Source organism: Nicotiana sylvestris, chromosome 2, assembly GCF_000393655.2.
Source record: "Nicotiana sylvestris chromosome 2, ASM39365v2, whole genome shotgun sequence".
NCBI lineage: Eukaryota > Viridiplantae > Streptophyta > Magnoliopsida > Solanales > Solanaceae > Nicotiana > Nicotiana sylvestris.
In genome coordinates this window covers 212,199,896-212,213,457 of record NC_091058.1, presented here as the reverse complement: position 1 = coordinate 212,213,457, position 13,562 = coordinate 212,199,896, and the positions used below count along the sequence as shown (strand labels likewise).

At 37.1% G+C, this 13,562-nt stretch overlaps 1 protein-coding gene across 1 annotated transcript; it reads right to left on the bottom strand.

The window, feature by feature from the left end:
* Positions 1 to 2,212: 2,212 nt before the first annotated feature.
* LOC104214998 (11S globulin seed storage protein Jug r 4-like) lies at positions 2,213 to 6,710 on the bottom strand. The gene is made up of 6 exons (XM_009764732.2): positions 6,640 to 6,710; positions 5,403 to 5,623; positions 4,041 to 4,294; positions 3,471 to 3,622; positions 3,079 to 3,397; positions 2,213 to 2,647 (listed from the first exon to the last, which is right to left on the bottom strand). The coding sequence occupies exons 1-6, from the start codon at positions 6,708 to 6,710 to the stop codon at positions 2,213 to 2,215; spliced, it is 1,452 nt and encodes a 483-aa protein (XP_009763034.1).
* Positions 6,711 to 13,562: the final 6,852 nt, after the last annotated feature.

The following is a 13,562-nucleotide window of genomic DNA, read 5'->3' as shown; positions in this document are numbered from 1 at the left end:
GCAATATTACCCTACTATTTCTAACTATTTAGTTTATATTGCAGAACTTGCAAATTTGTTTACTCAATTGTCAGAGGGTGGAGTAATTTATCAACTTGCTATTGATTCTATAATAGATAAGTTTAAAAAATATTTTTTCCCTATCCCCCTATTTATGGTGTTGCTGCCATGTTAAATCCTACCATGAAATTAGGAGGTCCTCACTTTTGATATACAAATATTTATAAGGCTTTATCACTTTTCACATGAGGAATTTGTTACATTTGCATATGCAAAAGCCTCAATTAAAATAAATGCTCAAACAATTTATAATGCTTATCAACTTGCCTTAGATCATGCAAAACCAAATGTTCCAATTCCTACTTCGTCTAATTCGCAATCATCTAAAAGAACTGCGGGCCTAAAAGCACTTAGTTCTTGGACGGGGTTCAGGGGTTCTCAAGGTGATAATATTGGTGATAGTTCACAACTAAATGAGCTTCAAGTTTATTTGTCGCAGGGACTTGAATCAAAGAATCCCGACGGCTCCTTTAATGTTTTAGAATGGTGGAAGGACAAAGAAAAACACTATCCGTTTCTTTCAAGGATGGCTCGAGATATTTTAAGTATTCAAGCTTCAACAGTGGCATCGGAGAGCGCATTCAGTCAAGCGAAACTTCAAATCGGTGATCATAGAGCGTCTATGAGGGAGAGCTTGGAAAAATCAGTACTATTCAGAGATTGGATCCGTTCGGAAAGAAGAAATTTTGGACTTACTGAATCACCATCGGAGATAGACGAAGCTTATGAAGAAATGCTAGCGGAACTTGTGGAGGATACTGCTTCGCCCGGAAGCGGTGATGAACAAGCTTCTTTTCCGCCACCACCAACGAAAATTCCTCCGAACCTTGAAGGATTTATGAAATTTGTTAGAGATAATATGTCGACTAATATGTAACTTGTATTTTGGCACATGTTCATTAGTTTTTTTTTTCTTTTAATGATGGTATTAGCATCTTGTTGTGCTCGTTCCATTGGGGGAGGAAGACTAAGAAAGATATTGGCATTTTTGTTAATGTCGCAATAAATAAAAATTATAAGTTATTCCCTTGAATATTTCTTTACAATTTTTTTGTGTTTAAATTTGAATTAGAAGATTTAAGTCACAACTATATAATATAATTTACAAGAAATTGTCTTAGATAAAAAAAATTCAAAAAAAAATAGCCCGGAACACTTAGGTCCGTGGGCCCGACCCACTTATCACGGGCCCATGTGGGCTTAGGCCCACAGTGGGCCGGTTCCACCCTCCAGGACCGTTAAGACCGGGACCGTTTGGCTCAGGACTGCTTGGGCCCGGCCCGCCAGAGTCCGATCCCGTTTAGCCCATTTAGGCCCGGCCCAGACCACATAACAACCTTATCCGGAATCAAAAGGAAAGTCTCTGGAAGAGATGTCTAGAGAAAATGAAGAATGAAAATGAGGCAGCAGCAGACTTGGAGCATCATCCGATGTATAATAACAGGATAGTTCCTGTTGTATAGAAGTGGTTTAGTTTCCCTTTTAGTTTGTATAATGTAACTCAAATATCATATATATGGACTCAGAAATTAAAAAAGCTTTTATGGTTAGTGTTTATCTCCATGGAAATTTATATCAGTTTATGCATTTGAAAAGCAAAAATTAGAAAGCAAAGTTGATTTCTAGACTAAGGGCAACCCCGATGTACAAAACATCTCGCGTTCACGCTGGGTCCGGGGAAGGGTCACACCCCAAGGAGTGTATTATAGACAGCCTACCCTAACACAAGCATTCGTGGCTGCTTCTACGGTTCGAACTCTTTATCGTTACTGCAAGGCCCATGTATCATCCAAGAAACTACAGGAGAAAAATGAAGACCTTCAAACTAACTATGGTTTGTTTATAATTCTTGAATCTTAAAGAAAAGTAAAACCTACATAGTTTTTGTTACGGAGTGCTTTATCCCCCAATGCGAAAATTTTCGGCGCGAATTCAGATTAGTCAGATCCCAATGAAGTACTAAACACCGGATGAAAAACTAAAAAAGAAAAAAACTAAGAAAGATGCACAATCAAGATTTCGAAGTACTTATTAACATTCTTTGTATTGAGAAATTTATTCTTCATTTGCACTCTTTCTCAATTACAGAAACATGCCGCACTTACATATTATTACATATGAGAACATAATACCTCAAGTCCTTTTCTAATTATCAAGCAATGCTAGTACTATTAGCCTCATCAACCAGACCAATTACTCTCTCATAGGAGCGCGGCGATCTTCTAGTAGAACGAAAAATGAGCGTTTCGTCCCTGTTAAACTTAAGCCTTCGCGCTTCATCCCTCGATATCTGATAAGCATTGGCAATAACATCCAAGGGCAGCCCACGAATGGCCGAGGTACGGCCACTCAGGGTGTTGATCATGGCATTGTCATTAGTGTTGAATGCTATCCATTCACATCCTTCATTTCCTGCTTGTTTTACAATTGCATAGTTCTGTGGCACTACTAAACATTGTCCTTCGCGAACTTGATCATCTAGCACTGCTCGTCCTCTGTGATCTACTATCTGAATTCTTGATTCACCCCTTGTTATGTAGATTATGCTGTGTGCATTCTCGTACCAATGTGGTGCCATCATCGAATTCTGCACATTTTTCGTCCGAAAATAAGTAACTTTAGAGAACATAATTGAGATTATAGAAGAACATCAAAAGCTTGAGGCATGCAGTGACACGCTTCAGAAAGAGTTTAAGTTCTACGCACTGATGCTTTTGAATTAAAACTTCAGAAGACGACATATTTACTATTAAACGCGACTCGTTTTGCACTTGTATACAAAGTTCAGAATCCAACACATTTACTAGATGTACCACTAGTAGTAGTTCATTTTTAATGGATTTAAGTTGTATACACGAAAAAAAGATTTTTTACACTATCAGTGCAGTTTAACATGCAATAGTTACGTCACTAATCAATACTTGTCGTAGAATTTACCTATAATTACCTCACGAGTGACGTGATTGTGTAAATATTTTAAAAAACGTCAGTATATAAAACTTAAGCGGAAGGACTTACTCTGTAGAGAACTCCCCTAGCGGCACTGAGTCGGAGGAAGCTAAGAATGGGCAGAGTGAAACTATTGACAGTGCTTAAACGTCCTGCACGCGGGTTGTATATATCAGCACGAGCGGGATTGTCAATGTTTTCTCTAACCTTAGCAGTACAAATTGTCTCTTCAATTCCATTAGTCATAGGACCACGGCCATATTGTCCTTGTTCTTGTTGTTCCTCTTGTTCTTGTGAAAAAGGTGGCCTAATTACTCTAAGCCCTTCTTGAACACTAACAATATGGCCTCTCATGTCATCTTGTCCTTGTAGCCTCCTTGCCATTTCCCTGTAATAACAGATGTGGATTCAGAATTTAAACATGATCGATGAATTTAACGTTTAAGGTTCTTAGCACTGACCTGTCAACACCAAACGCTTCTGATAGAATTTCTATGTCAAAGCCATTGAAAACATTGCCTGATCGAAATTGCTCCCTTCGCATAGTGCTGCCACCATATTGTCTCCCTTGTTGTTGTTGTCCTTGTTGCGGGTTTCCAGCAATAAAGAACCTCTGCATATAGTGAACATTCAAATACATTATGTAAAGACAATTTCAAGAAGTAATCAATCACTTCAGTTTTGACTGTATATTGCATTACAATGCGATAAATAAGGGCAGCCAGTGCACAAGGCATTTCGCGCTCATGCAAGATCCAGTAAAGGGCCATACCCCAAGGGGTGTGATGCAGACAGCCTACCCTAATGCAAGTATTAGTGGCTGCTTCCACGTCTCGAACTGTGACATATAGGTCACATGGAGACAACTTTACAGTTATTCCAAGGCCCCCCTTCAAAACAATGTGATAAATAGATACATAATTTTGGGTTTGATTAGACAACTAAAATTCAGACAATAACAACGAGTCAATGACTGAGAGCGGTCTGTGATTGAGTGATAAATTAATCGTGCAATAATTCTCTTAACGTACCCGAGAGGTTTGATCCAATTGATTGGCATTGTTAGAGGCATCTTCAAGAACAACAAGAACAACTTCTTCATTTCCTTCATTATATAGCCAATGTGCAGCACCTGCAGGAAATGCCATAATATCACCCTGCCTAAATTGTTCAATCTTTTGATGACGATCTTGAAATGTTCTGCCTCTAATTCTCTGTTGAGTTTGTTGGGATGATTGGAATGTCTCGGGGCAACCCGAGTTCATGATCCCATAAAATCCTCGACCTGTTTACATATAATAAGATCATCACTCACCACAAGATTGTTACTGTTCCGTTTTATCTAGTTCACTTATACTAAATCTTAGCTTACAACATGGTTCATCTGTATTCAATACGGATCATGTTCTTCAAATCACATTGTTTAACTTAACGAAGTTTTAGCATAACATTCCTCTCAGGATTATCATAAATAGAATCATGAATATTGAGTAGGAGATATTATAAGCACCATAATTTATACCTTTTTGTGTCTTTATATCTAGATACTAAAGATATTAATAATACTCCCTCCATTTCTTTAGTTTCAAAAAAGAGTGGAAGGGTCAAAATATGAGGTCAACACTTTTATTTTCCTTTTTAATTCAGACATCAAATTTTTAAGATACAATTTACTAATAAAAAAAAATAGATAAAATCACACTAGTATAAATAACAACTTCTTATAATAAAAATATATAAAAAGGTTGTGGTCAAAGGAAAAAAAACTGTTTGAACCTAAATTAAAGTAATAATATTGTCATATAAAAATGAAACAGAAAAAATATTATATATAGGTTAGTATAGAGTTAGGTGGATATATAAGAGTTTTTAAAATCCCATTTAATAATATATGTATATTTGAAAAATAATAAATAAAATAAATTAGACGAACAACTTAATGTGACCTATGCGGATGCACTTGTGTCGGTCCACTGTCGGATCAAACAACAACAACAACAACGACCCAGTATAATTCCATAAGTGGGGTCTGGGGAGGATAATATGTACGCAGACCTTACCCCTACCCCGAAGGGTAGAGAGGCTGTTTCCAGGAGACCCTCGGCTCAAGAAAGCAACAAGAGACGATATATTAGTACCATAAAAACGCATAATAAAATAACAACAATATAAGATATATGAAATACAGAATACGAAATACGAAATAGATGGCTGGTATACGAAATAGAGGTCCACTGTCGGATCCTCTACTATATTTGGAGGATCTGACATGCATCCGACTCAAGAGTCTGAACAACATAGCAAGTGACACAATAGGAGATATAGACCTATTTGTTATTGACATAATTGCAAAATATATTTCAAAATCAATTGAAGTTTTAATTAATTAGCACCTTGAACAACATAGGCAAGCAGTGGAGAATTAGTATAAGAAGGCAAGAGAAGGCCTCTGGACTGAATAACATGGCGAAATAGTGAAACTCCAGCACATTGAAATTGCTGATTATTTGTGTCAAAAAACTCAGTAACTCCAGCTTCTGCTTGCATTCTAAAGGATGGCTCTTGTGGATTGAGTCTGTTAATTTGACACTGCTGGCCATATTGCTGCTGGTACCTGTTGGAAATTTAAATAGAATATGAACTATTCGAGACGGGTCCAGGATTTGAAGTTTATTGGTTTTTATAGCAATCTCAATTTAATATACAATAATAATTGAGGCTACGGTCAAATATTTATAACTCAGGGCAGCCCAGTGCGCAAGGCATCATGCGTTCACGTAGGGTCCGGGGAAGGGCCGCACCTTGAAGGGTGTGATGTAGACAACCTACCCTAATGCAAGCATTAGTGGCTGCTTCTACGGTTCAAACCCGTGACCTATAGGTCACACGGAGACAACTTTACCGTTGCTTCAAGGCTTCCCTTCGTGTCAAACATTTAACGATATTTAATAAATCACGTCTAAGCAAAAACTACTGAATTCATGCAAACCCGTATATTGCATGCTAGATCCGCCTCTGTGAACACAATACGAATAAAGGCTAAGAGATCAGCAGAGAAATAGCTGAAAACTGGCTTGATTTTATCATAAAATTCAGAAAAAATCCTCAGCTACTAGCACTGCTTGAGCATGTACTCTGCTGATTTGCAAAAATAGTCACTTTTATGGCCATAGTTAGCAACCTTTTCAAAATTAGATCAATGGCTTGAAGTTGGAAAGTTGCCACTTGGTCTAAAGTTTAAACTCAAAATTATATCAGTGGCTTGAAGTTGGAAAGTGGCCACTTGGTCTAAAGTTTAAATTCAAACTAACATTCAAATAAAATTTTGAGCAGGAATTCCACTGATTTGCAAAAATAGCCACTTTTATGTCCTTGTACTCAGAAGTCAGCATTTTTTACAAAATTAGACCAGTGGTCGGAAGTTTGGAAGTGACCGCCTGATTTGAAGCTTAAAATTCTAACCTAATATTCAGATCACTTGTCTAATTTTAAAAAGTGGACAACTTTTAAATACAAGGCTACAAAAGTGACCACCCAATGTAAATAACATCCTTATAATTTTGACTAACGAACTGTTAAAAATAGGAACTATTTTAACAAACAAAAAGAACAGGTATTATTCAACAGTACCTTTGCTGAGCAAAATTACCATGCAAAAGCAAAAGCAAACTCAAGAAAAAAGAAAACCATGTAGTAGCCATGATTATAATTGTTAGCAGAAAAATAAGAAGAAGAAAAAAGTATTATTGTGCTAATGGGAAGTGAAGATCAAGTAGGAAATGAAGGTTATTTATAGTAGAAAGTATTAGTTTTAAAGATTGACACATTGCAAAAAATATGTAAAACAAAGTTTTGTGCCATTTTGCACTTTGCATGGCTAGCCAAACCATACTGCCTTACACATAATAAGTTTAAATTTTTTTCATGCTTGTTTTCTTTCAGTTTTCATTGTATAAGTGGCTTCATTTGAAGCCAGGTTTTGTTTCTATCTGATGTTTTTAAGTAGGAGTTCCTGTATTTGAAGTCCATTATATTATCATTTCAACAACTAAAGTAATTCCAAAAAATCAAAAATAAAACAAGAAGTCCATCACTAAAATAAATGAGTTTAGCTTATGTGATTAGGGCAATCCGATGCATAAAATATCTCGTGTTCACGCAAAGTCTAGGGTCGCTCCAAGAAGATGTGATGTAAGCGACCTATCCTGATGCAAGTATTTGTGGCTGCTTCCACGGTTCGAACCTGTAATCTATAAGTCATACGGAGACAACTTGATCATTATTCCGAGGTTTCCCTTCAACTTCTGTGATTAATATTGTACTCCCTCCGTCTCATATTATGTGTCGTGTTTCTCTTTACATGCCCTTTAAGAAATATTAATTAGGAAAAAGATTGGACTATTTTACCCTTATTTATGTCATAAGATATAATCTCTCTTTATTGAATATTTATTCTATTTATGTGTTATCTTCATTTTCAGGAACAATAATATTACTAAGAGTAAAAATGGAAAAAAACTAATCGGTTTTGTCTTGAAGTTCTAAAATGACAAATAATTTGAGATAATTATTCTTAGTAACCACGACTGTTAATATGAGACGAAGGAAGTACTAAATTGTTACAGTATCAGATTGAGATACGTGTTTTACATTAATTAATAATGCGTATAGACTTGATTTTATAACTATAAGATGTTGTAGATAATTCCAAAAAGAGTCTAAGCTCTTTGTACAAATGATATAAAAAATATTTACACAATCATTATTTTAAGAATAATACTCCCTCCATTCCACAATAAATAACAATTTTATCTTTGGTGCACCCATTAAGGAAATACGAACTTTTAGAGAAAAAAATATATTATAAATTAACCTTAATTAATTATTATCTTGACATATTGGAATATGTAAATAAAGGCAAACTTTGGAAAAATAAAATTAATTCCTTTTTGATTATGTGAATAGACACTTATTTTGGACCAAAATAAAAAGATAAAATTGTTATTTATTGTGGACCGAGGGAGAATTATGCAGGTGAATTTTTTGTTATTATGTCTTTCAAACTTTTTCCCTTCTCTTATAACTGATTATTTGTTAGATTTATTCTTTTGAGCTTTTCTTTTCAAGGTGCTTGACCTTCTCTTCTCTTTTATTTTAGTAATAATAAAAGTGAAAATAGAATAGGAATTAATGATTTCTTGATTTCCTAGAGGAACACTTACTCTGAACCAAATTGGATCAGACGGAGCATAAAATTTTACAAAACATGTTAGGGTATTTATGATTCGGCTTGGATCGATTTTTCCTAAAATGAAATCAAATTATTTAAGTCGATTTTTTAATTATTGAATCAAATCAAACTAATTAAGTCGTTTTTTTATCGGTTTGGTTTATGCCGACTTTTGTCCATTATTTTTTTTTATCGGTTTTTGTGTCTTGTGTTACGTTTCTCATCATTCAACTTATGATTTTCTTTTTCCTGTCGAGGCATTACTAAACTATTTTTGGTCATTTTAAAATGATCGAACTAATTATGGCTTGTTAGTCAGAAAATAAACTTGATCGAAAAATTCATTAAATCTGGCCGGAGAGCTAAGTAAGCATGTCAAAGCTTTCAAAATATTTTGAAAATATTGTTTTGTTTATGGAATAGAATCAGTTTTCGAGAGAGAGTTTGAATTTTTCTTCAAGTTTCTAAAAACGGATTTAGGACAATTTTTGGATGAAAACATAACTTTAACTTCCAAAAATATTTTTTAACACAATTTCAAAACTCATTTTTCAAGTTTCAACCAAATTTATGTCCAAATTGTATAGGGTTAAAATCGGGTTTCCTCTTTGTATGACTAATCGAGACCAGAACATGATAGGCCAAGGTTCAGCCTCGTGTTATATCGAACCATGATGCAAAGTTAGATTGCCGAGCTCGTGACCCAGAGACCGATCAAGATCGAGACCGAGCAAGATAGAAATCGAGCGAGATCGAGGAAAACTTACCGAGCCAAATAACGGAAAGTCGAAATATCCACGATCGAGCAAGGATCACGGCGGAAATTCTGACACGTATTAAGTAGAAGCCGATTATTAGCTAATCATGGGATTTCTTACCTCATATAGAATTGTATCAAAAGTAAGATTCTCCTACTATATAAAGAGGGTCTGATCATTTGTAAGACATATCATATTCACGCAATACAAAATAATATACTATCATTTTCTAACTTTTATTATCTTCTTATTCTGTTCATAATCCATTTGAAACATCTTTTGGTTCAAGGGTGACTGAACTCGAGGACCAAGACTATTCAATTTGTATGGTTTGCATTTATTCTTGTATCGTCAATTTCGATACTAGTTTATTCTTCTTAATTTGTACCAAGTTATATCACGTGTCCTTAAACCACGTATAAATTCAATTGTTATACGATTTAAGGGAAAATATTTTGGCGTCCACTGTGGGGCTAAGGATAACAGTGGTTACCTGGTACAAACTTTTGTAACACAAACTATTTTACATTTGTTCTTTGAAGTATCTTTGATTACAAGATTAAAAAATGTCAAATTCTTAGTTAGCACCTCTACACGTTGACAATGATCTTGGCCACCACGGTGAAAATGATAACATAGCACTAGGGAACGATGTATCCTCGGTTGGCCTCGATGGAGTTCCGGCTGTAGATCCAATCGACGTCAATTCACATGTAGCCATTAACAGAAATTTGGATATCGATCCCGAAGGCAGCATCCGTGGGGATGCTCAATCAGCCGCTCAAAGCGCACGTGGTGGTAAAGATGGCGGGATCGACCTATGGGTGATCTTCGAAATGTTGCAGGCTCAATAGGCAGCAATAGCATAGCTCTACAACTAGAATCACACACTGAGTAAGGTCGAGCTCGAGCCGTCCCAGGAAGTTGTACACAGGGTCGATATTGGTTTCAAGAAAATCAAGCGAGAAAGAGTCGGAGGCCAACCCTGCAATCATGAAGATGCTCAAAGAACTGAAAGTGAATTGAGTCGGGAGAAAAGAAGATCAAGGAAAACAACAAGAATGTGGAAACTTATAACTCCAGGGTCAACCAAATCCTGTGGGCACCACCAATATTTAAAGGACTGGATTCCAAAAAGTTCGTACAACCCCCCCAAGTGCAGCTCCGATGCCAATCCCCAAGAAGTTCTCCATGCCCGAGATTCTTAAGTATAATGGAACGACTGATCCAAATGAGCACGTCACCTCCTATACATATGTTATCAAAGGGAATGATCTAGAAGATGACGAGATCGAATCCGTCTTGCTGAAGAAATCCGGGGAGACCCTATCTAAGGGAACTATGATATGGTACTATAATTTACCACATAATTCTATTGACTCATTTGCAATGCTTGCAGACTCTTTTGTAAAGGCACACGCCGGGGCTATCAAGGTCAAAACCAGAAAGTCAGACCTTTTCAAGGTGAGGCAAAAGGAGAACAAAATGCTCAGAGAATTCGTGTCTCGATTCCAAATGGAACGGATAGACTTGCCATCGGGCGTTGATGATTGGGTTGTTCAAGCTTTCACACAAGGGCTAAACATTCAAAGCTTAGTGGCTTCACAACAATTGAAGCAGAATTTTAAAATACCCGGTTGTTGCTTGGGCCGATGTGCATAATCAGTATTAGTCAAAGATCAGGGTTGAGTACGAACAACTTGGGGCTCCTTCGGGGTCCGTTTATCCTATCAGACCTATCAATAGAATCAAGAGGGATATAGACCGAGAACCAAGGTCGAATAGAGATCGATATCGGCCGTATAATAGAGATCGTAGAGGCACTGGATCTGGGCAAAGTTCTGCACATAATGAAAGGAGAAATGATCGAGGTCAGGGTTCACAGGGACTCATGAGCAAGAACGGCTTCGATAGATCTATCAATCCCAAAGAGGCACCACGATTATCGGAGTACAACTTTAATGTAGACGCAACTACTATCGTATCGGCTATCGGGTGAAATCAAGGAAACCAAGTGGTCTTGACCTTTGCAAACTGATCCAACACAAGGGATCCCAACCAAATATGCAAATATCATGGCATACATGGCCACAGGACGGAGGATTGTTGATAATTGAGGGAGGAAATAGCCTGATTGTTCAACAACGGTCACCTTCGAGAATTTCTGAGTGACTGAGCTAAGAATCATTTTAGAAATAGGGACTTCAACAAACAAAATGAACAAGACGAACCCCAACATGTCATCCATATGATCATCGGAGGGGTCTATGTTCCTCAAGGTCCGTTGATGAAATTCACCAAAGTGTCAATCACAAAAACGAACTCGAGATTACCTACCTGAAGGGACTCTATCTTTCAACGACGAGGATGCAGAAGGAATCATGCTACCCCATAATAATGCACTGGTAAGTTATGTACTTATGAATAAAACTCGAGTTAAACGTGTTCTAATTGATCTATGTAGCTCGGCCAACATCATTCGATTAAGGGTCGTAGAACAACTCGGTCTACATGACCAAATTTTACTTGCGGCCTGATAAGTAGGGATTTTGACTGCTTATTTGCTCTCTTTTACTTGCATTTTAACTCAAAAATGCCTAAAGGTATTCCCGAAAACTAACAAAATGTGCTTACTTGTAGGAATATTGGAAAACTAGCCAAAGAAGTCAAAATCAACTCATAAAGGAGTCAAAAGTGAACAAAAACCAAATAGGGCAAAAAGGCCAGCAGTCTGGACCGCACAATTCTAGTGCGGCCACAGAGGGGACATTTAGAGAGTAGTGTTTGGGCTAGCTAAAGGCATGCAGACCGCATAGAAATTGTGCGGTCGCAAGAGGTCAAGTGTGGCCGCATTCATTATTATGCGGTCCGCAAGATTGAAGAATCAGAGAGTTGTTTCAAGTCCAAAAGCAGGGAGTGCGGACCGTATCCCTTTTGTGCGGCCACATAATCAGAAGTGCGGCCACACCCATTTTTATACGGAACATAGAAGCCCTGAAGTTCCAAGCCCAAGTTCCCAAGAATGCGGACCGTACGATAATTGTGCGGCCACAAAAGTCCATTGTGCGGACCGTACCAGAATTATGCGGTTGCACAACCTTCGCAGCGACATTTTTGTTAGATATTTTTAGCTTAGTATAAATAGAACTTTTTTGTCATTGTTAGGTTAAGTTCGGTTTTCAGAAGAGCACCTGAGCCATTTTCTTTATTGTTTTGAGTAATTTTGTATTAGATTAACTTCTAAATATTAGATTTTCCTTATCTAATCAGTTATTATGCATTCTATCTTAATTTCTTCTTGTATTTCTTTATTTTTCATGAGTAACTAAATCTTTAGCTCCCAACCCTAGTGTGAGTACTTAATGGGTATTTAATTTTAGGGCTTGTTTGTGATTGAGTTAGTGATATTTAGCCTTATTTATGCTTGAATTCTAGAAGTAATGGTTGCAAATATTGATTCATGCCTATTTGACTTAGTCTCTACTTGAGAAAGAGATACAAAGTCTAGGAAAATTTGGCTAACAAGAAATTGGGGTGAACTCAAGAAATTGATAATCCCAATTAAAGGGTTAAATCTAGAGATAATAAGACCCGACTTGAGCATATATCACTTGATTTGAGCAATACCCATTTGGACTTGAGAAAGCCAAATTGGGCAAAATTACTCAAAATACCGAGAGGTATAGAGTAGGTAATTGCGTGTGATTGCTATATTACGACCCCGACTATTCAAACTTGCCCTAGAGTTCACAACTCATTAGGTAACCACCTAGGTGAAAGTCACGACCCTAGATCCTTTATCATTTGAAAAACAATCAAAACTAAATACATTGTCATCTAGTTTATTAATTGCAATCAATAGTTTAAAGTAGAAATTTAAAATACCAACAAGAATGTGGAAGTGTAAATTGATGAACATTATACAATTACACTAGGTGCATACCTAATCCCATTTCAAACTCCCTGAGGAATCGACCCTGACTTGCGTTAGGTTTAACTATTGCTTCGACTGCCTCATTACCTATAATTGTGATGTGAGTTTGAGCGAGTTCACGGCCCGAGTGCTAAATGGATTCAACATGGCTTGCGAAACTACTAAGGGAGAAATAACGTTGTCGGTAAATGTAGCAGGGAGGTCCCTGGAGATCAAGTTTTGTGTAATTGAGGGGGACATGATATACAACGCCTTGTTCGAAAGACCATGGATCCACAATATGAGGGCCATGCCCTTGACCCTTCACCAGGTATTGAAATTTCCAACACTATAGGGGATAAACACGGTTTATAGGGAACAACCCGCTGCAAAGGAGATGTTTGCCGTCGATGAAGTAATTCTAATATCAACACTCTCATCGACAAAGGACTTAGGTACGAAAGCGAAACAAGAAGCCAAATAGCAATCATCGATGCCAGCCTCAACCCAATCAGACAAGCAAAGGATTGATGAAGACAACGACTATGGGGGTTTCTCGATCCTTTATAGCTCCCGATAATTTCGATGCTACCAAATCAACGATCGAAGAGCTGGAGCAGGTCATGTTGATAGAAGATCTTCCCGATCGAAA

Bases quoted from the DNA above. Each gene is read 5' to 3' on its own strand.
- LOC104214998 (XM_009764732.2), bottom strand. From the start codon at position 6,710: ATGGCTACTACATGGTTTTCTTTTTTCTTGAGTTTGCTTTTGCTTTTG. The intron at 3,623-4,040 runs GTACGTTAAGAG...CACTATATGCAG, and splicing joins AATTGGATCAAACCTCTCGG to AGGTTCTTTATTGCTGGAAA. The intron at 3,398-3,470 runs GTCAGTGCTAAG...CTGTTATTACAG, and splicing joins GAAGCGTTTGGTGTTGACAG to GGAAATGGCAAGGAGGCTAC.